Source organism: Anoplolepis gracilipes, chromosome 6 (genome assembly GCF_047496725.1).
Source record: "Anoplolepis gracilipes chromosome 6, ASM4749672v1, whole genome shotgun sequence".
NCBI lineage: Eukaryota > Metazoa > Arthropoda > Insecta > Hymenoptera > Formicidae > Anoplolepis > Anoplolepis gracilipes.
The window spans coordinates 15,304,298-15,329,643 of NC_132975.1; the positions used below are offsets into that span (position 1 = coordinate 15,304,298).

Genomic DNA, 25,346 nt, shown 5'->3' on the forward strand with positions numbered 1-25,346 from the left:
CTTGATTTGATGTACCAATATGAATTATGCACGTTAAAAATAATAAGATTTAGTTTGATTCCTTTTGAGTTTGCTTTCTAAAATCTCGGAACATTGCATGCAAGAAAAATTGTAACAATAAGAGTTTCCTGTTTTATGCAAGTATACATAATAATTCAGAAAAAATCCCAATTAGAACAAACATAATTTATCGCATAAAAATAATAATATAGTAAAGATTAGAGTAACATTAATCAATAAAGAGAACATGTGTTTCACAGAATACGAGGCTCCTTTTTTTTTTACTTGTAATGGACTGTGTTACACGAGTGTAGACATAGAAGCTTTTTCTTCGTTTTCCTTCTTGCGTATAAAAATAACAAAGTTATAATAATCAGAGTAATCACAGTCTATATATAAATGGCTATGATGATCATTCTAAAGCCGTGGAACATTCGTTGCTTACGTCGTGCTTAAGACTTAAAATCTTTGCGTCATCTTCCTGCGTCTTAGCCAACTCCATCAATGCTAGAGCGCCCATCCATTTCTTATTGTCTTCTTGTATCGGTGACTTTGTTATATTGTCTTCTGTCGTAATACCAATTATTTTCGCATCTGTTCTATCAACGTCTGTTACAGTAGATAGTTTTGGAACCATCTCCACTTTGCTGCTATTTGAACTACCAGCCAACATCAGTACCGTTGGTCTAGTTTCATTTTCACTGATGTTGTTCACAAAATTAGCTGGCGTATCTTGATTCGCTATGTCTTTAGGAATAGTATGCTCTGTGTAATCGAAATGAACCAATTCAGAATCTTGAGCTTCCGCAACATATTCGTTAATACTAGTTTTAAAAATACTCTGATTACTCGGCAAAGTACTTGATGACTCTAAACAGGTCCAATTGTTTAGAGAATTGTCAAGTTTGTATAAATGTTTTTCCGCTGCTTTTAGAGATTCGTTATTCTGATTCATGTCCCAACATATTTGAGAGGAGGCGTAAGAAGGCTCCAATTGGACATTTGGAATTGCTAGTTCATTGTCCATACTTGACGTGGATGTATTATTACCCGCGAAATTGTCCATGAATGAGCACCAATGTAACTCGGATGATTCTGTGGATCCGTTCAGACTCTGTTTCTCGTCAATTTTGTACACCGAGGTGGTACTGTTAGGTCTAATTTCTCCATTTGGATCTAACTGTGCTTGTTCTAAGCAAGCGTATCGTAACCATCGCTTCTTTGGTTGTAGTCTGTCCAAGGGTCTTCTCAATGGTGTATTCGCCAACTTGACGTTGGAAGCTTCCTCGTCTTCGGACGTTTGCAGTATCGCGCAGCACGTTTCTGTCGGATCCTCATCTTGGCTACTCTCTTCCTGACTATCTTGATTCTCACTACAGTATAGTCGTTGATTTGGTGGTTTGCGATCGAGATTTTCCTGCTCTCCCGCTATATCCATCATCAGGCCTTTTCTAGATTTTATCCTCTTGTGATTCTCGGTGGTGTTCTTCCACGTCTTTTTCTTTCGTTCATTCTTCCCGGTCGGTGTTCTTTCCTCCCGTTCCCTCGACATCTTGTAACGCTCCAACCATCGAGTAACGTCGTGCGGCAACTCCATGTTCTCAGACACTGGCTTTAATACAAAATCATCTGATCTCGTTAGATTAGCGTAAGGATGTTCAGGGCAATGTCTATTAGCATGAGTGAATCTTGTTTCACAGCCTGGCTCGGTACATAAAAATGGTTTCTCCCCTGTATGTAATCGTTGATGAGTTTTTAATTGTCCCGATTGGGTAAAAGCCTTTGTGCATCCAGGATAATCGCATGAATATGGACGTTCTCCTGTAATTACAAATTTTTTTAAATTATAATTTACATTAAATTCATATATTGTATTATAACACAATACAAAAGTTAGAAGTCATTTATATATATAATGTATACATAACAGAATAGTTTATTTCTTGAATGAATTATAAATTAATATACGATAAAGTATATGCAAAAAAAAAATTAGTTTGGAATTATTTTACAATTTTTAATATCATTAATATAATTTATAATCTTCAATATATAATGAAACAAGAAAAAAAAGATTACACTCTCTATGTATACATATATATTTCACAGACATTAATTTTCTTCCGAGTTTTATCTATTCAAACAGAAAAAAAAAAAAAAAAAAAAAAAGCAAAAATTGTCCTGCAAAAGTATAACGGTCAGCAAGACACTATTTCTGAGAAACGTATATTTCGACAAGGCACACGGATGATTAAAAAGTGCCCTTTTTTTGTTGTCCATAGACAAAGACCGTGTGTCGTAACGAACGCGCGTGCACGTTTCTCTCTCTCTCTCTCTCTCTCTCGTAGCTGTAAATATTAAAATCCGCGCGCAACTCGTACGTCGACGCGATGGCCGCATAGTAATTTCGCGCGCAATCAGCAAACTTTAGCGACCCATTGAAGTGGATAGCGCGTGCACGCGTTACGCCGATACACACGAGAGACGAGCCATTTAAGTATTTAAAGCGCGGCATGATGGCCGATTGGCGGGACGCGGGAGAGAGTAAGCGAGAGAGTAAGCGAGAGAGCAAGCGAGAGAGACAGCGAACGGCGGACGGTGGACACGCGCGCGCACAACTACCGCGACGTTTTCTCACGATCGTTGAATAAACTCGCGTAGATTATCAGTGGCGAGAGGTCGGAGCGAGCGGACGGCAACGTTCCCGGCGGAGTTGGTCCGTGGACGGCGCTCCGAAACGGCGTAATCGCGAAGTTAATGGCAATAATCTCACCAGTGTGGGTGCGCAAGTGCGCCTGCAGACTCTTCTCGCGCGGGAACACCCGGTTGCAGAACTTGCACTTGATGTTGCTCGGCGACGTGCTGCCTTGCATCATGAGATTCGTGAGAGCGTCGGCGCGCGGGCGACCGCGACGATGGCTCTCGGCGACGCTTCTAGACCCGACGCCGCCACTCGCGCCCACGCCGTGCTCCCTGTACTCGGGCGAGGAGCACGAGCTGCCCGGACTGAGATTCACGTTGCGCGCCTCCTCGCTCCAAGTCCACGGGTAGAACATGTCGCACGGGCTGCTCTCCAGCGCCTCCGCCGACGGCCGCGATTCCCGCTTCGGCGTATGCAATGCCATCCCACGCTCGCCCCTCGTTTTCTCATTCACTCGACACCGGCACCTTCCTCCGCTCCTCTCACCGTCTCGCCGCCTCCTTCACCGCGCCAATTTGTTTCTACGAGCGCGACAACCGCCGTTCACCGTGCTCTGTGTTGACCGGTTGATTCGTTGATTGACAACCGCGACCTCTTTGCCGCCGCGCGTGGTACGCGTGCCGCGTGCAACTGGTAAACCGCCAAAATACGCACGCACACGCGCGAGCCAACCAAAATGGCCGACGCGTGCGCGCGCATCTACACGCATCTACCGCGTGCCGCGTGCCGCGTGCGCCAGGCCCTAGTCCCGTAGTCCGTAGTGCGAGGCTGCGAGGCTGCGAGGCAAATAAATTAATATACATATATGTCGGTTTATAGCGAGATAACTCCTCGCGGCAAAGGAGACTTCATTTTCATATTTCCCTCCTTTTCATTTCACATTTTTCAGTCGCCACATTCTCGATCGCAATGTCACTATATATACGTATATAAATGTATATTATGCATTTCGAGAGGAAATGGGATCAAGTACGCCATGTTTGGCATCGTGAAATGCCATCGACTAATCAGAAAATTTAAAAGCTTAGGGCGGTATTTGCACGATAAGCTTTATCGATACGCATTGCTTGTTATTGACAAGAGGCTTTAGGCCGAGTTTACAATAGATACGGGCTTTAAGGATCCTAAAAATTCCCTATACCGATAACCAATCGGTACGTCGATAGAAACTCGTCGCGCGACAAAGCAAGTATCGTTCTTAGACCCCCGATTGGTTGACTTTCTCATCTTGTCTCCCTAGATTTCTCCCTACGATGACGAGTGTAGTTATTTATATGAGAACACACAGTAATAACTAAATGACCTTGTATAAAATATGTAAATGCGAATAAAATTGTAGAAATTAAGATTTTAATATAATTAAGCGTTATAATAACGCGTAATTTAGGTGAATTTGTGAAATTGTCCATGACGCGCCAATTCTCAAAGTTCAAATAGATTCCGATTGATTGAGACTTTTATGAAAATAAAATGCCCTACGCACTCGTCTCGCGATACGAATATACATAATTATATCGGTTTATTGCAATTCTTTTTGACGTTTCAGACAACGACAATAGAAGATTACTATCGTTTGCGACGTGGATGAGTGCTACCCTTAGCTTTCTACAAGCGTACCGGTGAAAAATTGCGACTCCAATCGCATGTTTTACCGGCATCTCTTGGTAGCGTGCTCTTCTTCATGGAAATCAGTGGAAATCGTGCGACTTCCCGGTGATTTTGAACAATTGAGAGTTTAATATTTCTTCAACGTCGAATCGTTGAATATTTTGACATTCGAGTCGGATGAAAATTCACGACACGATTTTTCACGTATTATCTGACGCGACAAATTGTAATAAGAGGAAGGATGTAAGAGGATAATATTTCTCTAAACGACTTCACCTCCGAAATCTTGGTGGGGAGATGGCGCGCTAGAGCTACTGCAAGGCGATTAAGCGATCCCTTCCCTCTCCGTACCGTACCCTAGCGGGATAGACCTCGTGGTGGACTAGGCTCTCCGATTCCGGCCATATTGGATAGTGAATGTCTGAACTTATACAAGGGCTCGAGAGTAGCCGAAAACCTCCACAAAATCCTCGACAACGTGAGGATACCCATTCAAGATGGAAAACGAATACACCGTCACGGTCACGAATAAGTTCCTGCTCGCGCTCGACGAGAGCGAGGATCCTCTCGAGGTGTTAAAAGTTCGAGAACTCGAGAAGGAAGCGAAAAAGAAGGAGAGAATATCCGAGAAGGAGAATAAAAGTAAGCAGCAGCAGCAGCAACAGCAGCAGCAACAGCAGCAGCAGCAGCAGGACGGCCAGAAATCCGCTGCCACCAAGACGCCCAAGAGCCGCGTCATTAAGGATGCCCAGCAGCCGCCGTCCAAGACGCAGGATCCTAAAAAGGATCAAGGTTAGTTGGTTCCCCGGCCTCGTTTCGCTTGTCTTCCCGGCGCCTCGCGCGCGTTATGGCCGTCGACTCCGTTCCTCGTGCTCGGCCATGTGCTCGCCGATTCCCCTCGGTACTATCATCCGGGTATTCTTCGACCTAGGTCCCCCCCGCCCCTCGCCCCTCCTCCCGCTCGCACCTTCCCGATCGATCGTTTGTTGGATTTTAGCCGAGAGCGGCGTGTGCCCGCGATAGCGGCATCCGCTCTCTTCGTGACCGCGTGCGCCGTGCGCCTCGCCGCGCCGGTGCGATATTTTCTAAAAATGATTTAAAAATAGGCTCTCCCGCGCATACCGATTCCACGCGACGGTCTTATATGACTCGAACCCGGGGTAGAGTCCTAATCGTGAACGCGAACCCTGCAAACTATAAATTGAGAGATTCTCGAGACACACGAGCTTCTTTTTTTTAAATTCTCATCCTATATACAACATTCCTCTGAATGAGATTACGAAATTACAGGCACAATTTTATATCTTGTATCTGTGCGATGGAATTTCTAGAATTTATATTTTTACACGCGCTATATTAAATTATCTATAGATATAAACAATGGAAATAGTTAATTTTTATTATAACTTGTGGAAGAGAGAAAAGACAGTTTCCTATATCGAACGTATTCATGTGCTCATTAATTTAAGGCGCAATAGGTAATTATAATTTTCATGTTTTATTGTATCTTAACAAATATTTTTATTATAAAAGAGCATTTTTAAAAAGACTTTTTCAATTAAAAATTTGGTGTTTAACTAAGTAGGTGAAGTTTTATCGGCATATCATAAATTTAAAATATTGATTCTCCCCTTCTCTTAAAATACAACTTTTTAGAATTTTTTCTTTTTTTTTTATTATACTTTTTATATAAAGCAAATTTATTCTATATATAACAATAATAAATAAAAATATGTATAATATTTTATAAATAAGTATACAATCTGAATATTAAAATAATTTATCAAAATTATGTAGCATGCAATAAAATGTTTTACATAAATATTTTCAGCAGAGAAAAAGACAACTCAGTCAAGGACAAGTGGTACTGATCGCAACGTAAAGTTCTCAAATGAATCCAGAGAAGAACGTAATAACAGACGCAATCGTGAAGAGGGAGAAAAACCAAGAGGACAAGGAGAGTTCAGGAGGGGTCCTCCCAGGTTAGTTTCTATAAAATAAGCAATAAATATTATACGATTGTAATTTGGATGTTTGATCATTCTTTTCTGAATTATTTAGATTACACAAAAAGTTAATCTATTGGGAGAAAAAAGTTTATATATATAATTAATACACAATACACTAGTATTGTTAGTATCGATATTTTGATCCAATGTTAATAGGACAAATTTTATATGCACCGTATTATATGCAATGAGAACGAGATGTGGTCAAAAGTTCAGTCAATAATATAGATAACCGATAATCATATATAGATTCAAAATATTTGCAATAATAATTATATATGTTTTATTTTGTTTCAGCGAAAATCGCGAACCACGTGAGTTTAGGAATTCAAACGAGACCCAACGTGCTGAATATGGGGAGCGCCGTGCCCGCAGTGGTGGTATGCGTGGTATGGGTCGTGGCCCACGTAGTGGCCCACGTGGACGTGTTGGTTTTGATAATCGTGGCAAACGCGAATTTGATCGCCAATCCGGTTCTGATAAAACGTAAGTATCAAAATAAAATGCATGCACATACACAGCACAGCACAGACAAATATACTCTGATATCTCTATATGATAATACTTGTCTTAGCTCAAGGTTAGCACTATATCAAGATAGTAATTACGTTGGACATGTTGTTTTTAAAGCACTAACAAACCAACACTTTTGTTCACTGCTTTATATTTGAATTTTTATTTTTGTTTAGTTTAATCATAGCATTCTAATTTCATATACAATGGTGAATGTAATAACTTCTCTCTCAAATGTTCTCTTTTACATAACTTATATATCGATATAATTATGTAAATAAACAGAAATCTTAATGCACTTGACAAAGCATGTATCATTAATATTGTTATTGTATTACATTATGCAACTTATATATGTATTATAATTAATGTTTATGTATAAACTATTTTTAAAAGCTTTATCATTTGTCTATTAACAGTGGTATTAAACCAGTGGATAAGAAAGATGGTGCTGGCAGTCACAACTGGGGCACTCATAATGACGAGATTGAGTAAGTAACTCAAAATGGTTTAAATCTCTTACGACAGTTAGAACGTGCACAGCTATCACAAGTTTTTCGTCAATCAAAAGACAACATACCTTGACTTAATTTTTTTTTCTTTTTTTCTTAGGGAAAGTATGAATCAGGAAACCCAAGAGTGGAGTAGTGAAAAACCAGAGGCCGAGCCTCAAGCGACACCCGAAGTTAAAAATGGAGAACCGGCTACTGCAGATGCAACTGTCGAGGAAAAACCGGCCGAGGAAGAGACACGAGAACTCACTCTGGACGAATGGAAAGCTTTGCGTAGCAACAGAGCAAAGCCTCAATATAATTTACGAAAAGCTGGTGAAGGGGAAGATTTGTCTCGCTGGAAGAAAATGTACGCCCTTGAAAAAAAGAAAGAAGGTAATGAAGAAGAAGATGAGGAAGAGGAAGAATATGACGCTGCTGCCGAGTATCCGCAGCGCGTTGGCAGACAAAAGCGTGTAGTAGGCATTGAAATCCAGTTTAGTGACTCGCGACGTGGTTCCGGCGGTCGTGGCCGCGGTGGACGTGGGCGTGGTGATCGCATGAATGGTCGCGGATTTGGAAATCGTGCTCCTAGGGACGCTGACCCTCGTGTGAGTATATGTATAGTACAATTGTTTTTTTTTTTTTTTTTTTTTTTCCTTAAAAGATTGTCTAAATCATTGTACTTTCCATTTGCAGCCGCAGAATGAACAGAGGTCACCGCGAAGTCGTCAAAATGCCCCAAAGGTGGACGACGAGAATGATTTTCCTTCTCTGGGATAGGTAGCTTCATCTATTAACTATACAACAGCCCACCATTGTCACCATCAGTACATCTACTATAGATAAAGCTACACTAAAAAAGAAAAAAATATTGCTATCAAGAATTTTGCGTTAGTGATATTATTAATGCATAATACACAGTACAGTTGCAGAAATGAGATACGTAATACCATCTAAAAATTATTTTCATGGCTTAAATGCCACTGTTACATACTGGCATATATTTGTATACACAAAAAGATGCACGATGTCTGAACAAGAAAAACAAATTGATAACGATCCCTTTTTTGCACTTGAGGAGCCATTTTGTCAGTAACTAGTCTGAGACTCTCTGGCCAATGGATGAACTCAATCTTATATACTCTTCCATCAAAATCAAGGTCAATACCATAGCCCACATTCCACTATTTTCTGTGTACAAATTTTTTTTTTCCTTCGATAACTCGCTTCCGATTCGGATTTAAATATATAAACTGTTACTTGAAATATATATTATATGTTATTCCTTACATGCTTATTGGTCCGTTTCAATTCTCCTTTTCAATTTTATATACTCTTCCTGTGATCTTCAGTTGAGTTCAAGATTATTAAATACAAGTTCACGGAAGTTGTTTCCTTTTTCACAGATCGTTCATCCGCTGGTCAGTGTGTCTTGGATCAGTTAAAAGACAAATGGTTTCCAACAAATACAAAAGAGAAACTTTATCTATTTGTTTCTTCTGTTCATACATCATTGATCTTTTTGTGTGTATGAATGTATATCGATATAATCACAGTAATGTTCAATTCACAAAGAAATGTGGGGAGCCATTTGTCTGTAACTAGTCTGAGATATTGGCCAGCGAATGAACGATCTGTGAAAAAGGAAATATAATTTCCGTGAACTTGTATTTAATAATCTTGAACTCAACTGAAGATCACAAAAAGTATAGAAGAAGATTGTAAAAGAGAGAAGGAATTAAATTTTAAGCGGACCAGCAAGCAAGTGTATGTTTGAGGAATAGCATCAATCTCAAGTAACAGTTTCAATATCTTTAAATCAGAATCGAAAGCAGTTATCGAGGGAAAGAAAAAAAATTTTGCTGTATACAGAAAATAGAGGAATGCGAGCTGCGATATCGATTTCGATTTCGATATCGCATTAAAGGCCTAAGGGAGGCTGGATGTAGCATTGATATGCGCGCGAACATGTATAATATCTCTTTTTAGGCGTAAATTTTAAACGCACTTTCTGTTTTATAAGTTTTATACGATATTTGGAAAAGAACAATCCTTCCTCTCATAACCGGCAGGTTTTATCACTTGTCATGTGTAAGATGTAAGAAACTTTTAACAGGAAGGGTATATTTCTATTTAAAAAAACGCATCGTACTAAAAAAAATTCATCTATTAGCACGTGCTAAGTTTGACTTTATATATATATTATAATATATATTATATATATATATATATATATATATATATATATATATTATATATGTTATATATATTATATATATATATATATGTAAACAGAGAGAGAGAGAGAGAGAGAAAAAGAGAGACTTCCCTTTCGAAACTGAAGTCGATCTGTGAGGAACATTACATTTAATTGTAAGTAAAATATCTCGAATATACATTGACAGTGTTTTAGGTATACGTACATATATGCATACGTGTATACATATATGTATTCTATGATAAATTGAAAAAAGTGAGAAACGTGGTGCGTTGAGAGAGAAGACAGAACGAATGAGTCTAAACTCATATTATTATGTTATACTTATGCGTTCTCATATTCTTAATTATGAACTAATATTAGTTATTTACTATATATTTGTTATACAATTAAAGAAATAATCGCAGCCAAAAGATTCATCCTCTTGTTCATCATAGAGACAGAAAAAAAAGAGAACAGGAAAACTTTATGGAACTGTTTGAAGCTTAGGTACATGTGTAAATAACATTTACAATAATAAATTGTGACGATGATCGGATATCTTGTGTGAATTCGATTAATATGATAATTGAGCAATAAGATTATATACTCTAGGCAGGTGCATACTTTCATTTTTTTTTCGCATTTGTACAAAGGGAAAAAAACGTAAGTACAAAGGTATATACTATTTAAACCATTAAACCTCGCGTGAAAGAGGATAAAAATAGTTTTTGATTTCGAGAATAATTAACTTGTATCGAGTCGTATTTATTGTTAATAGAGTTGCAAATATGTAACATTTTATTATAAATTCTGATAGTTTGTAACGACACTGTGATTGTTCTTTTTTTTTTTTTTTTCCTCGACTAACTGAAAACTTATTTCACGTTTCTTTTTTTTTCGAAAACATTTCATCTTTTAAATTTACCGCCTGTATTCTTAAACGTCATTTCGATCGTACATACAGTGTTAATTTCACGTTGTAGTTGTAAGATTAGTGTCGAATGTGATATATTATCCAATTATCTGTTTTTCTTGTTCTGTATACAAATGGTGTAATTTTTATTGGATCGAATAATTACATCTAATCCTACAATATCAAATATAACTGATGCAACATTAAAAAAAACACATGTAAAAAGTAATCCTTTGTTAGAATGTAAAGTGAGATATATATATATACAAATTAAAGAGAAGATGCGCATGTACATGCGTAGAAACGTGGTGATATGGATAAATACAGAGTGTCTCAAAAGTTGCACTCTTGTTGAACTCCATATATAAACTTCAGGAGCCAAATTAAGAAGATTGACGATTATTTTTATCGCGTATGTATCAATAGTTTCTCTGTATAAAAAAATTATTATTTATATAATTACAACATATTTCAAATTTGACAGCTTGGGGAAACACGTGGAAAAAGAGAAACCTGTTTTTACTGAATTAGTTTTGAATTTTATTTTAAAACGAATTATTATTTTGGGAAACTCAATATGTACATATCTCGCGATATACTTGATTTAAAAAAAAGAAATTAAAAAAAAAACTACATAATATAAAATAATTCTAGCTTTGTTAGACAAAAGTTCCAAGCATATATATATACGTATACGGTATACGTAAACGAAGGAGAGAGGGTGAGTAAGGAAGAAAGAGAAATGTTAATACGTGTTCTCGAGAAAGAAGAGGAAAGAAGGGAGTGTAGGAAAAGAGCGAGAGAGAAAGGAATAACGGAAGAGCGGCGCATGGCACATGCCGTAGCTACAGTCACGGCCCCCGCCCCCGCCGACTCTGAAACTCGTGCAGAAGCGGAGGCAGAGTGCAGAGGCAGAGAGCAGAAGCGGAGCCCCCAGCCCCCAGCCCCCGTGTCGGTCGAATTTTAATGGCGGCCGATCCCGACTCCGCCGTTTGCAGTGTTGTGTTGTGAGGTGACACGCACGGCCGCTCGGGCGCTCGCGCGGCACCGACGTGTATGCTATCGAGACATTACGCGATCATCGTCGCGGATAATCATCCGGTGACAATTCCCCGGATCCGGATTGGCGCGGGTGTGCATTGTGCGTGTGCGTGTGCGGTGGTGGCCACGGCACGGCGGCGACACAGCGACAACCCGTTCGTGGTGGCGACCAGTGGCCTGCCTCCCTACGGAAATCGGAACCGGGAGCGAGCCTCCTCCATCGCGAGCATGTCGCATATTCGCGATGTGCCGTAGCGAACGTCACATCGTTGCACGAGCCTCGTAGCGTGCACATTCGCCAGCAAAAGGTAAAAATTTCGTTCCGCCGTGAGTGGAGGTACAGTGGCGGCCCTGCCGTCTCGCCCGAGAGACCGAGAGATTAGAGATTGTTGCTCGCGCCGAGGGCCCGTATCCTACACGCGCTTTCCGCGTTCGTTGCGCCAAAATCGAGGAGTCTTTCGTTCCGCTCCTTCGCCAGATTATCTATTCATTCGTCGCCGTCGCCAGGTCGTGTTTTGGTATCGCGACGTGATCGCGATGGGAATGAGATGATGAGGAGGAGGGGCGGGAGAGTGGGGACGAGGGTGGTGGAACGGGGATGGTAATCCTTGCCTCTTTGTGCCAAGACAGTGGCCTTTAGCTGTCAAGTGCAGCTACATACGCTGGTCACGTTAATAAAGGGCGGTGCGTGTTACGGTATTGTCCGAAATTCGAAGCCATCTCCCTCTCTCTCCCCCCCCCTCTCTCTCTCTCTCTTTCTCCGTCTCCTTCTCTCTCTCTCTCTCTCTCTTTTTCTCTCTCCCTCCCCCCTCCTGCCTCCCCTCCCTTTCCTCCCATTTTCCTCTCACCGTCGCCGTCGCGTGTGCTTTTTCATTGTTAGCTCGAGTTCGACGAGCTCCCTATTTACGCTCCTAGACAGTCGATGAGAAAAACGTTTTAAAATGGAAACTCGCGTACACGACGGACGAATGGATTTCTATTTAAACGTATTTAATTGTTTCGCATAGTGTTTCGTCGCGAGGTAATTTTTTCTTTTCAATATATCGCATCCAGATGATTAAAGACGTTGCTGTGCGTTTTTTTTTTTTTTTTTTTTTTTTTTTAAGGTTACTTTGAAAAATCTATATAACTTTGATAAATATTATTATTAATTTACTGCAAAAATGTGCAAAAAAGAAATTAGATAGTTGAAATGCATTTTATTTAAATATGATATATAAATTTAATATAATAAAATTGAAAATGTGTGTTGAGATAATAATTGTAAAATAATTAAATAAAACTTATATGCAATTAATGTGTGAGCTTTATTAAGTAAAATAATTAATTAACATGTATTTTAATGTAATTAATCTGTTTTGTTTCAGGGGTACCAGACAATGATCGACATGTCGGTGTCTAGATTTAAGCACAGCTGGTAGTACTGCGTTAACACTGGCTCACTACCAGCGTAGCAGGGCACGCATCCCAATACCATACCTTTTACATTTCCTACCTTAGACCTGCATACGCACTGACGCACACGTGTAGCGTGTGCTCATGTGCTTTGTCAGCTGTCGCATACACACCATGAGATTCCTGGGACTTAACCAGTCATTTCCCAAATCGCTCACAGTGACGCCTCAGCTCCCGCTCGTTTATCGCTCATCCTTTTCATCCATGTCCATTGTCACATGGTTCCTAGTAATATTGGCGACTGCAGCGATAGATACTCCTGCCAGCACTGTTCCACCGATACAAGACAATAGATCACCGCATATATTGGCACAGTTTCCACCGGAAAATGGACAGCGATACGGACATTTTCTCTTGGAGGCCAATACAACCAGAGAGGGAGCTTTGAGATTTAATCATCTCGCCATAGATCCTTCTACGGGAAGGTTGTATGTGGGGGCAGTCAACAGACTCTTTCAACTTGATTCGAATCTCAAATTGGAAGAGTATGTCTCGACAGGTTAGTTCTTTTCACATTTTGGCATATGACTTTGTAATACACAAGTGAAATAATTATTGATCTTTCTTTCATTTCAGGACCAAGAATGGATAATCCTCAGTGTCATGCAACAGGTTGTATGACAAGAGACATAACCACCTCTCTAATGGATAATGTGAACAAGCTACTAATTGCCGAGTTCGAGTCGCAGACGTTAATCACTTGCGGCTCCCTTCTTCAAGGTGCTTGCGAAAAATACAAAATGTCCAACATATCCATCAAGCCAGAGTTTATACCTCTCAGCGTAGCTGCCAATGATGAAAACTCGTCCACGTACGCTTTCATCGGACCTGAGAAATACAATCCGTGGGGGCAAACAAACATACTCTACGTGGGAACGACGTTCACTAATAAAGGGGATTATCGTCACGACGTGCCCGCCATTTCCAGTAGAACTCTCGACAAGCTGGATTTCGCCGAATACACGTTCAACAAACAGTCGATCGTGTACATCGACGTCAAGTACCGAGATCATTTTCTCGTTAAATACGTGTACGGTTTCAACGCGAGCGACTACGCGTATTTTGTTCTGGTGCAGAAGCAATCGTATCTGCCCGAACAGGAAGAACTGGGATACATCTCTAGACTAGCGCGAAGTTGTATAAGCGATCCGAATTATGATAGTTACACGGAAGTAACTCTGCAATGTACGGTTGATGTGGGAGATGGAAAGCAGCATTATTACAACTTGATACAGGATGCAAAGGTTGCTGCAGCGGGTAGCGACCTGGCCATGCAACTTGGCATCTCCGTGGGTGATCCGGTATTTGTTACCGTCTTTTCACCCAGTAGAGGCATCACGAACGAAGCTCTATCACGTTCGGCAGTTTGCATATACAGCCTGCAAGACATTGAAACCAAGTTCAATGAAAATATTCACATGTGTTTTAACGGTAGCATCAAGTATCGAAATATGGGTTACATCAGCGGTCCTATACAAGACGGAAAGTGTCCTACCGCTGGTGTAAGTAAATGAAATTATTAAACAGATAAGTATATTGCGGAGTTTCTTGTTTTTTTTTTATATTGAATGTTGTTTTGTTCTCTTTGTGCAGACTACAGGAAACATTCTCAACTTTTGCGAAGTTGGACTGAAAATTTCGGGTGTATCACCAATTACAGGCCAGGCTGTCCTACATTTTCCTGATACCTTCATCTCTTCAGTAACCATCGCCAATACTGAAAGTCACACTGTAGCATTTCTCGGCACGAACGATGGCATTCTCAAGAAGGTTTTATTAACCGGAACCGAAGCATTCGTCTACGAGAATGTTACAATCGACAAGGGACAAAAGCTATTGCCAGATACATTGATTTCACCAGATGGCGATTATATTTATGTATTGTCTACTTCGAAGGTATCAAAGGTCAAAGTGGAGCATTGTAGTGGTTACACAAATTGTAGCAGTTGCCTTGATGCAAAAGATCCTTACTGCGGCTGGTGCTCTTTAGAAAAGAGGTAAATAGATTAAATTTGAGTATAAAACTATAAAGTTATATATTATCTTATTTCTCAAGATAAAAAAAAATAGAATGCAAAAGTTTTGTGCCAAACAATTTTTAATATATATTCATATGATAATTGCTAAAAACACACATACACACACACACACACACACACACACGAAATGCATTTATTTGCACTTTAATCAAACTTTTAATAATTTTAAATATTTTATTTTTTCAGAATGGTTTGTTATGAAGAGTGCAAAAGTATCGCGCCAAATATTTTTATATGCATAACGGAAAAAAATATTTCTGAAAAATAGTAAATGTAAACTTTTTTTTAAATTTAATAAATAGCCTTGTTATCATGCTTTTAGAAACAATCAGTGCAGCATAATGACGAGGCATCTATCCAATGAAATTAGAAATGCAATCTTGTGTAAATTTTACTATTGAATTTGCAAATCTTGTCATAATTCTGTCTTATATAAGTATTTTTTATTTCCTGATTTACAAGATCGCATTTCTAATTTAATTTGATCGATGCCTTCTAAAGGTATGATAATAGAGTATTGAGTTTAAAAAAAGTTTACATTTTTTGTTATTTTTCAAAAATATTTTTTTGCGTTATGCATATAAAAATATTTGGCGTGATACTTTTACACTGTTTATAATAAAACATTGTGAAAAAAATAAAGTATTTAAAATTATTAAAAATGTGTAAAGTTATATTGATTAAAGTACAAATAAATAAATAAATGCATTTTGTTTATATATATGAATTGTTTTAACGATTATCGTATAATAAATATGTACTAAAAATTGTTTGGCTCAAAACTTTCACGTACTACTGTATGTATAGAATTGTGTCACTAGTATTTGCTAGATTTATAGATAACAATTTAAATATCTTGTTGATCATTGCTATAGGTGTACGGTGAGAGGAGATTGTCAAAAAGCAAGTCACAGCAGTCCACGATGGTTATCCTTGGGTACAGGTCAACAGTGCATCGATTTCGAGCAGGTGCTACCTGATCGTATGCCTATTAATCAGATGACTACGGTGCAATTAACAATCAGAACTTTGCCGGAATTACCAGCAGGCGCTAATTACAAGTGCGTTTTTGGTAACGCTGATCCAATAGACGCGCTGATGACTGGTTTCGGATTGTCTTGCCCAACGCCACCTGTCATGGAGAGACCTAGTATTCCCGAAGGCGCCGATCATGCGCTCGTGCCATTATCCGTACGATCAAGCGAGACAAACAAAGATTTCGTCTCGCGTAACTTTGCATTTTTTGATTGTTCGAGACACACCGTGTGCACCGAATGCGTAAAATCGCAATGGGCGTGCAGCTGGTGCGTCTATGACAACAAATGCACTCATAATACTAGTTGTCAGGGCATTATATTGGGAGAAAATGTAAGTTTCATTTATAATATCGTTATACTATTCATTGCTTTTACATAAATTTATCTCGTGCTATAATAAATATTTTTCTCTTTTTTTTTTTTTTTCAGCAAAATCAGATCAATCTTGCTCCTCAAGGCGCGCGACACTGTCCAAGATTCGTAGAACGCAAGGAGCCATTGATGCTGCCAAACAGCGTGCCCAAGGAGATAGTGCTCGAGGTAGAAAATCTGCCGCATCCGCAGGTAGGCCATAGCGGATTCCAATGTATCGTCAGTATCGAGGGTGCTAATCTGAAGGTACAAGCTCGCGTGGACAGTAGTCGCCTCATCGTATGCGATAAGACGGTATATTCATACGAAGCGGTCACTGGCGAATACGAAGCCGAGGTGACAGTTGTCTGGAATACGAATCATCATGTGGATAAGACGACGATAATTTTGTACAAGTGCGAGGTGCTCGGCTCCCATCGCGAGCACGCGGACTGTTCCCTGTGCTTGACGCGGGACGCTCGATTCGAGTGCACTTGGTGCGGGAACAGCTGTGTGTATCGGCACTCGTGTCTGCAATCGTCGTTGACTGAGTGTCCAAAGCCTCGGATAGATATGATCAAACCACTGAGCGGTCCTGTCGAAGGCGGTACGTTGGTGACCATAGAGGGCAGCAATCTTGGGTTGAAGGAGAGCGACGTGGAGGGTAAGATACACATTGGTGACACTCCGTGTACTCTGGTAGATTACGAAGTGTCGGTGCGCATCGTCTGTCGCACCGGTCGACACGAGGCTACAGACACAGCGCCCGTTGTGGTTGGAAATGACGCCGGTTTCACGGAAAGCGCAGTATTATTCAATTACAAGGATATACGCTTGACGGGTGTGTATCCATCAGTTGGGCCACAAAGCGGGGGCACGCAATTGGCTATCACCGGTAAGTATTTAAATATTGGCAGTGCGATATCGGCGTACCTCGATGAGCTGCCATGTCAGGTAAACGCAACGCAAGCGAGCAGCACGAGGCTGACTTGCGTAACTAGTAAATCAGGCCGCGTCAGGCGGATTCACAGGCTAACATTGAATATCGATGGTGCGAATCGCACCCTCGTGAATAATCCATATAATTACACTCACGATCCAACCATAATGGAGATTAAACCCCTGAGGAGTTTTGCCTCGGGCGGCCGTATGATCACCGTGCACGGGACGAATTTGGACACTATTCAGAAACCTGAGATGGAAGTTTACTTTGACAACGAACCGTTGCCGGTGAATAGAACCGTTTGTACCGTCCTGAATCCCACGCAAATGGAGTGTCCGAGTCCGAGCGTCACCAAGAGATTCACCTCAATTCGACGTAATGAACGTTCAGCGACCGCTAATGCCCAAGGCACTTCATCGCCGCAATCGTTAAGACTGAAGGAGTCCCAGCTGTCTCTCAAGATCGCCTTCATCATGGATAACGTGGAAAGCGTGAGAGATTTGGAAAAGCACTTTCAGAATCTTCGTAATCGGTTGCTCTACGTCGAGGATCCGAAATTCTTCCCATTTCCACGAAACGTCAAGCTATACAAAGGTGACACGCTAGTGATCGAAGGCGAGAATCTCAACTATGCCAGCGACGAATCCGACGTGAACGTTACCGTAGGCACCATGCCGTGTAATGTGACATCACTCGCTCTCACGCAACTAGTTTGCACGCCACCGGATCAACAGCCCCCCGACACGGATGAGCTCGGCATCAAGACCGAGAGCGGATTGCCATTAGTAGTGGTACGAGTCGGTCGTAGTTTACGTTTCCCCATCGGCTCTCTACGGTACGAGGTCATCAAGTCATATCCGATACCCCCGGAAGCGATCGCCGGCATTGCCGCTGGCACCTTTGGTCTCATCTTTCTATTCGTCCTGGTGTTGGTCATTTATCGCCGTAAGAGCACTCAAGCGGAGCGTGAGTATAAGCGCATACAGATACAGATGGATACGCTTGAAAGTAATGTCCGGATGGAGTGCAAGCAAGCATTCGCGGAACTGCAGACGGACATGACGGACTTGACTGCGGATCTTGAATCGTCAGGCATACCCACTCTCGACCATAAAAACTACATTATGAAAGTATTCTTCCCCGGAGTAATAGATCATCCCATATTGAACGATCCGCGTTCGCGCAGCAATATCTCGCGTACCAACTACGACACGGCGATGGTACAGTTTGAGCAACTCGTCAACAATAAATATTTTGTGCTGACATTTATAGAGACCTTGGAAGCGCAGAAAGATTTTAATATCAGAGACAAAGTAAACGTCGCTTCCTTACTTATGGTAGTTCTAATGGGAAAGATGGAATATGCCACGGATATCCTGATGAATCTATTATTGAGATTGATCGACAAAGCGGTGAACACAAAGCATCCGCAACTTATGCTAAGGCGAACTGAATCCGTGGTAGAAAAGATGCTGACGAATTGGATGGCGCTCTGCATGTATAACTATCTTAAGGACTACGCCGGCTCATCTTTGTTCTTACTCTTCAAAGCGATCAAGCATCAGATCGAAAAAGGACCGGTGGACGTAATTACGCACGATGCAAGATACTCTCTCTCGGAGGAGAGACTGTTACGCGAGCAGATCGAGCACACGATCGTCACGTTGCACGTGGTGCAAGACGATCTCGATGAAAAGATACAGTGCAAGGTCCTGGATTGCGATACCATAAGCCAGGTAAAGTCCAAGATCCTCGATGCGCTGTATAAGAATACTCCATTTTCTCTGAGGCCGTCCGTACATGACGTTGATCTAGAATGGCGGCACGGTCGTGGTGGTCACTTGACTCTCCAGGACGAGGATCTCACGACCAAGGGCTGCGGCGAGTGGAAGAAGATAAATACATTGTCGCATTACGGGGTCAAAGAGTCGGCGGTGATGTCGCTGATCCCCCGACAGAACGACGGTTTCTTAGTGGCGTGCAAACCGCCCTGCCAAAATTGCAAGCCCTCGCATTATCATCCACAGCAGCAGCCGTCGAATCATCCGCATCATCCTCCGTCGCATCATCATCTACATCGACATTCGAATCATTGTTCGTCCACGCATCTTCCATCCACACCCAATCACGGACTGATCAGTCCCGTTATGTATAATCATCCCGTGAGCGGCCTATACTTTGACTCCCAGCATTCGCCGCCCATCATAACGGCGAACGGTGACGTTGAGAGCGGCCATGGTGGTAATCAGCGACTGTATCATCTGGTGAGGCCTATCGAAGATGTGCATTATCCTCCCGGTTTAGGCTTCAACAGTAGCAGCAAGCATCACCATCCCGAGAGAACGCACAAGGCGATTCCGGAGATATTCCTTACGCGATTGCTCTCGACCAAGGGCACTGTACAAAAGTTTGTCGATGATTTTCTAAATACCATACTAACCGCCAATGAAGCGCTGCCAAGCGCGGTTAAATGGTTGTTCGATCTCCTCGACGAGGCGGCTAAACAGCACGGCATTATCGATCCAGAAGTGCCGCACGCGTGGAAGTCGAACAGTCTGCCGCTCCGATTCTGGGTAAATTTCATTAAGAATCCAGACTTTATGTTCGACATCAACAAGTCTACGACAGTGGATTCGAGTCTTTCCGTAATCGCGCAAACGTTCATGGACTCGTGCTCGATGACGGAACACAGACTGGGCAAGGACTCGCCATCTAACAAGCTGCTCTTCGCCAAGGATATACCGCACTATCGTGAGAAAGTGGGTCGATTTTACTCGGATGTGCAGAGACTGCCGCAGATCACCGACCAGGAGATGTCTAGTGCCATGCAGCAATTGAGCGCGTCTCATGCCAACGAGTTTGATGTGATCGCGGCGCTGAAAGAGCTCTACATTTATGTCAGCAAGTATTATGAACAAGTAAGTAACTTGATCCGACTTTTTTTGTTCTCTCGTTTTTTTTTTTCACTTCGACATTCCAAGATTAGCTACAACATTGCGAAATTCTTTTCAGATCCTAGAGGCCTTGGAGACAGATGCGGGCTGTCGCAAACTACACCTAGCTCATAGACTAGAAAATGTAGCGTACACGCTCGAGGGAGAAGAGAACAGTGCCTGCTGACATACCCTCCTCACTTCCATCCCAGGACCCGTCAACCTCTCCAGAAACACTGACTAGTGCCTCCACTTCATGCATCAGATACACCTCGTTACATATGTACAAATATTACACAAATACAACACACCGTGTGAATAACAATGCCGTAAAAAGAAATACACGCGATTTCGTTAGGGCTAGTCAGGCGATAGGTCACGGGATTATAGACAGAGTCCTCGTGGTAGTATTTTACCGTCTTTACGTGTTGGCCATACCGAAATACGCTTGTAAACATGTATGGATATTGGTACGGCAATGTGTACGCGCCTCTGATCTTTCAATTATGACGCTGGACAGATGCCTATTGTAAATCTCTCTAGAAATCGAGTAAAGTAGTATTTATATATGAATCTCTCATCGAATTCGAATCTCAATTCGTAGAATGTCTTTTACGGACGATTGTTGTTATCGTAGTGAGAGATAATTTAGTTTTAAGTAATTAAATTATTTTTATTGACTTTATTTTTCACGATGTTGTTACGTTTACAACATTGTCTCAGCGTTTTTCTCTTGCCGGGATCTCTTGAGGATCTGAGACGTGGATCGGTGCAAATACTTTATTAGGGAAGAAATTTAAAGTGTAAATTTTACGGTCGATCTGATATCTATACGTGTGTACGCAAAATACGGAACACATAAAGTAAAAAGTAACATGTCTAATGGTAAGTGAGAGAAAGCCATAGTGTCCACCAGACTGTCTGTACGTGAGCAACGTACGGCAGCGAGTAGTCTGTGATCCGAGCACGAGTGGCTATGCCTATTATATCTTCATTATGATATATATATATATATAATTATTAATATGTTATATATATACACATGAAAAAAAAATATATATATAAAGCAAAGAATCATGCGCGACACACCTCCACGGATTGTAGTGAGCTAGTTAGAGAGGGATTATATGTATTATAAATTGAGGGTTACGTACCCTTATAATTCACAGAGACAGAGTAACAGATAATATTAAATTAAGGCGATTAAAGTAACGCGCGTTAAAAAAAAATTTAAAGTTAAAAGTTATATAAGAGCAGCTCAGTCTACTCTAGGCCTATCCACGTATATCGTGTATGTCAAACAAATCTTTTTCTCTTATTTTTATCTTTTTTTTTTTTTGCTTCTCTTTCTCTTTATGCCATACACAAATACCGTGCTGTACACGGTAAAGTGCTATAATGTTTTAGAAAGGTTATTTGTAAAGCATCTACCTAATAACTTTATCTTTTTATTGTACTATTATATTATTATATGTTATTATTATTATTATCATCATCATCGGTTATTCATTATTATTATTTCTTTATTATTGTCTATATATACATATAAATATTAATGCTCCCATTATAATTACTGCTATATTGTTAGAAATAATGAATGACAGATGTAAAACGAAGCAGATCTTTTTTTAGATTACTGATGCAAGAATATTATAAACTTTTCATCATGTGTAGAGAAAGAGTTTTGTATTTGGCCGAGATTTATGTGCTATTATTGTAATAATAGTCATATGTATCGCAGACACTCGTGGCACAACGATACACACACATTCACACACATACACAGTATTCTTTGAACAATCGCCTTTTGCTTATTTTTAGTTAATATATAAGACTGGCAGAATTTTTTTTAATTCGCATTTTTTTCCCCCTTTGTTTCCTTTTTTTAACGAATTTTTTTCAATATTGCGTAATATCAGTGGACAATTATTATATTTGTCACGTTACACACTGCCAAGTTTCTTCACAACTGTCGATCTGTTTAGCCAATATAAGCTCGTCCTTCAGTCGAGGCATAACAAGCCTTGATCGACGAGTCATCGACATAGGTCCAGGGAGGCTGGGGACATGCTCATACTCTTGTACTTAATAATGCCGTCGTGTAATTTCAATTATATACTCTAGGTCCCCAGGCTCCTCTGCCATTCACGATCATCAACAACTTGTGTATTTCTCTATTATATATATACATACATATATATATATATATATATATATATATATCGTATTTATTTATATTACACGAGGATTAAATTGTAACTTGGGCGCGTATGTACGTCAATCTGTAAGTTTTTACAGTATCTGTAAGTTTTATCACGTGTCTCTTTGTATCGAATTGTATGAATATTATATGTCTGTATGTCTGTTCGCTTTTTTATGCAAGTATGTGTCTATGCGTGCCGTCTGTTTCGATGCGGTAAGAAATTTGTTCTTAAGTAATTTTTCGAGATTTTTTTTCCTAGAAAATAGAACACGGTGTAGTTTGATTATATATTTTTAGAGAGCGATGATAAATCTTGTATGCGATATTGTTAATTAAATTTATTTAAATTTTATTTATGAGAATGGATGATTCTTTACTCTCTCTCTCTCACTTTGAGAGACTGGTACGAACAGTGAACAAACTTAATACCGCTTGATACAGTCTTCCTCAGATGAGATTGAACTGAATTTTCATATTGATTATCGTTTCGTATGTATTTTTTTTTTTACATATGTAGTTTAACGTTCGTAGAGGTGCCATGTTTTCGCGAACTCGAGATATCCAAAAACCAATTACGGACACATTACATAATACCTATATTATATATATATATATATATACATTTAATTCACAAAAAGATTATATTTCCACTGAAATTTAGTGTACGCAAATTGGAACATTCATACAATTAAGCTAACTGGAATTTCGAACCGGTATCGAAATCCGTGCAAACACAGGATAACGAAAGTACATTTATATACGTATATATATATATAAAAATATATATGATTAAAAATTGTATGAATGGGAACATAAGGTGTAACGGGTTTGCACTTTGTTCGTCCCTGCGTTGAAAGTATTGTATTCTCTCTTTTCGGTTTCAGACATTCTAATAATGTAAGCCGACATTTTTATTTGATAAAAACTTGTAATTAAGAATTATATACACATATGTATAAATTGAGAGAGGAGCGCGTTAACTCAAAATGTAACAGTTGCAATGTGTCATTAGTAATTACGATTATATTACAAATGACTTAATCGACACGTAAGCACTGCCGTTAACGTTGTTTTCGCGAAAATGCACAACGATAGAAAATTGCCGTCGCTACACACCCTACAAACGTCCTCTGTTTCCCTTAACGAGGGAAGGAATAGAGTATATGTATATACATATATTATATATTGCACCCTTTGATTTTTCCTTTATCACTGCCGTAATTTTGTATTTAAGAAACAAGACTATTACCGAGCCACTGTATTACTGTGTTTTAACAGTGTGTTCTCTAAAACGCGAGTAAACTTGTACATTTCCTCATAAAAAAAAAAAAAAAAAAAAAGAAATTGAGGAAAAGGGAAACAGCTATCTTATAGCTGTACGCAAGAGTATTTAACTTTATTCCGTATTCTAATCGCGCAGGTTTGTCGTTAAATGTGTTTGCGTTTACTCGAGAGCTTGTATGTTGATATCTGGTGCAATTTATTTAATTTTGTGCGCGGTGAGAATACGGGTGTTTCTTTGCGTTTCAATATTATACAATATTATGCCGTGCAGATTGACGTACATGGGAACACACACGTGCGCAAATATATTCGTATATACAAATGTACACACACACACACATACAGACACACACCACGTCGTTATTATAGGATGCTAGTGGGCCTCCTGACAAGCGCAAGATGTTTTTCTTTTCCATGAAATTTAGTTGGAAGATACTCGTGCGATATGTAAAATACATATATCGAGCAACGTTCGAGTTTGATCCAATAGAATCCATATAATAGCGTCTCGTTATACTTTACGAACGTACAAGTGCTTGCGACTCTGCCGCGTTAAATCGGAGAAAAGTCGATTTAAAAGGATGTTATTTTACGTTCACTTTTCCACGTTCTCGCATTACACAATTTTTACCCCTTTCATATATATATATATATTCTGGATACGCGAATCAAGTAGGAATAATTAAATGAAATGAAATTAATTATGTATGTATACCGTATGATTGATATATCGATAAAATATTGAGAGATGTTTCTGCAAACGTTGGCTGAATTTTTTATCGAGATGACAATTAAAGAGATTAATGCATGAATGCTTAAAATGTTTACAATTTCCGGAATATACGCAGCAGAGTTTTCCGAGCAAATTGTACAGTCGAAAGTCGACTCCATCCAATCTGAAAAGCTTGTCAATTCTGCATTCAACGTATGTGATTATAACGCAACGGACTGAGAGGTGATTCTCGCGAGGCGATTAGTGTGTCATGCTTTGTAATTTATAGAGGTAAATCTCAACATCGTGTCTCGAGTTAAATATTACTTCTGGTTAAGCTTCGAGAAGAGAAGATGAACCGGGGGGGGGGGAGGGGGGGGGAAAGAGCGAGATAAAATCCTTATAATTTTTTTTTTTTTTTTTTTTTTTTTTTTCATTTGAAGATACTTCTCTTCTATATTCTCGATCGCCGCTATTTCCGTAGGTACGATTAAATGCCTTTTATGCGACAATTATTGCCAACAACATACAATAACTGACGACCAATAATTGCTATGACCAATGCCATTTTCACTTCGTTAGCATTTCCGAAGATACATCTCTCTGGTAGCATATATATTGTGAAGATTATGAAAAAAAGAAAGTAACATTAATTATATACGTTAAACGTGACATTATATTGACCAAATCTTAATTGCCATTAAATGTACCTCGGGAAAAGCGTCTGTCCTCTATTCATTAAGATGCGTGCATACGCTCATTGCGTTTATCGCATAATAAGACCGAGCGTTCGACAAGGGGGAGTACACATACTTGGATACATCAGATGTATGTAGAAAAAGACTATGTGAATTGTGCCTCAGTGTTGTCTCTCGCATCCTATGTATATATATATATATGTATTATGCGA

The 25,346-nt window shown here is 39.9% G+C and overlaps 3 protein-coding genes across 5 annotated transcripts; 2 read left to right on the forward strand and 1 right to left on the reverse strand.

Annotated features, from left to right (window-relative positions):
• Positions 1-262: 262 nt before the first annotated feature.
• Positions 263-3,383, reverse strand: LOC140666672 (uncharacterized). Its single transcript, XM_072894111.1, has 2 exons — positions 2,774-3,383; positions 263-1,821 (listed from the first exon to the last, which is right to left on the reverse strand). The coding sequence occupies exons 1-2, from the start codon at positions 3,123-3,125 to the stop codon at positions 413-415; spliced, it is 1,761 nt and encodes a 586-aa protein (XP_072750212.1). The 5' UTR covers positions 3,126-3,383; the 3' UTR covers positions 263-412.
• Positions 3,384-4,643: 1,260 nt separating this feature from the next.
• LOC140667116 (uncharacterized) lies at positions 4,644-10,081 on the forward strand. Of its 2 annotated transcripts, none has more exons than XM_072894809.1 (6): positions 4,644-5,101; positions 6,141-6,291; positions 6,616-6,804; positions 7,251-7,322; positions 7,444-7,933; positions 8,022-10,081. In XM_072894809.1, the coding sequence occupies exons 1-6, from the start codon at positions 4,807-4,809 to the stop codon at positions 8,103-8,105; spliced, it is 1,281 nt and encodes a 426-aa protein (XP_072750910.1). In that variant the 5' UTR covers positions 4,644-4,806; the 3' UTR covers positions 8,106-10,081. The 2 variants fall into 2 exon arrangements, with proteins under 2 accessions (XP_072750910.1, XP_072750912.1); XM_072894811.1 differs by having other exon boundaries at positions 6,144-6,291.
• Positions 10,082-10,234: 153 nt separating this feature from the next.
• Plexb (plexin B) lies at positions 10,235-22,936 on the forward strand. Of its 2 annotated transcripts, none has more exons than XM_072894802.1 (7): positions 10,235-11,787; positions 12,847-13,433; positions 13,511-14,436; positions 14,528-14,931; positions 15,849-16,341; positions 16,440-20,222; positions 20,317-22,936. In XM_072894802.1, exons 2-7 carry the CDS (start codon positions 13,019-13,021, stop codon positions 20,422-20,424), a joined length of 6,129 nt encoding a protein of 2,042 aa, XP_072750903.1. In that variant the 5' UTR covers positions 10,235-11,787; positions 12,847-13,018; the 3' UTR covers positions 20,425-22,936. The 2 variants fall into 2 exon arrangements, with proteins under 2 accessions (XP_072750903.1, XP_072750904.1); XM_072894803.1 differs by lacking the exon at positions 10,235-11,787 and adding an exon at positions 12,071-12,500.
• The last annotated feature ends 2,410 nt before the right edge of the window (positions 22,937-25,346 follow it).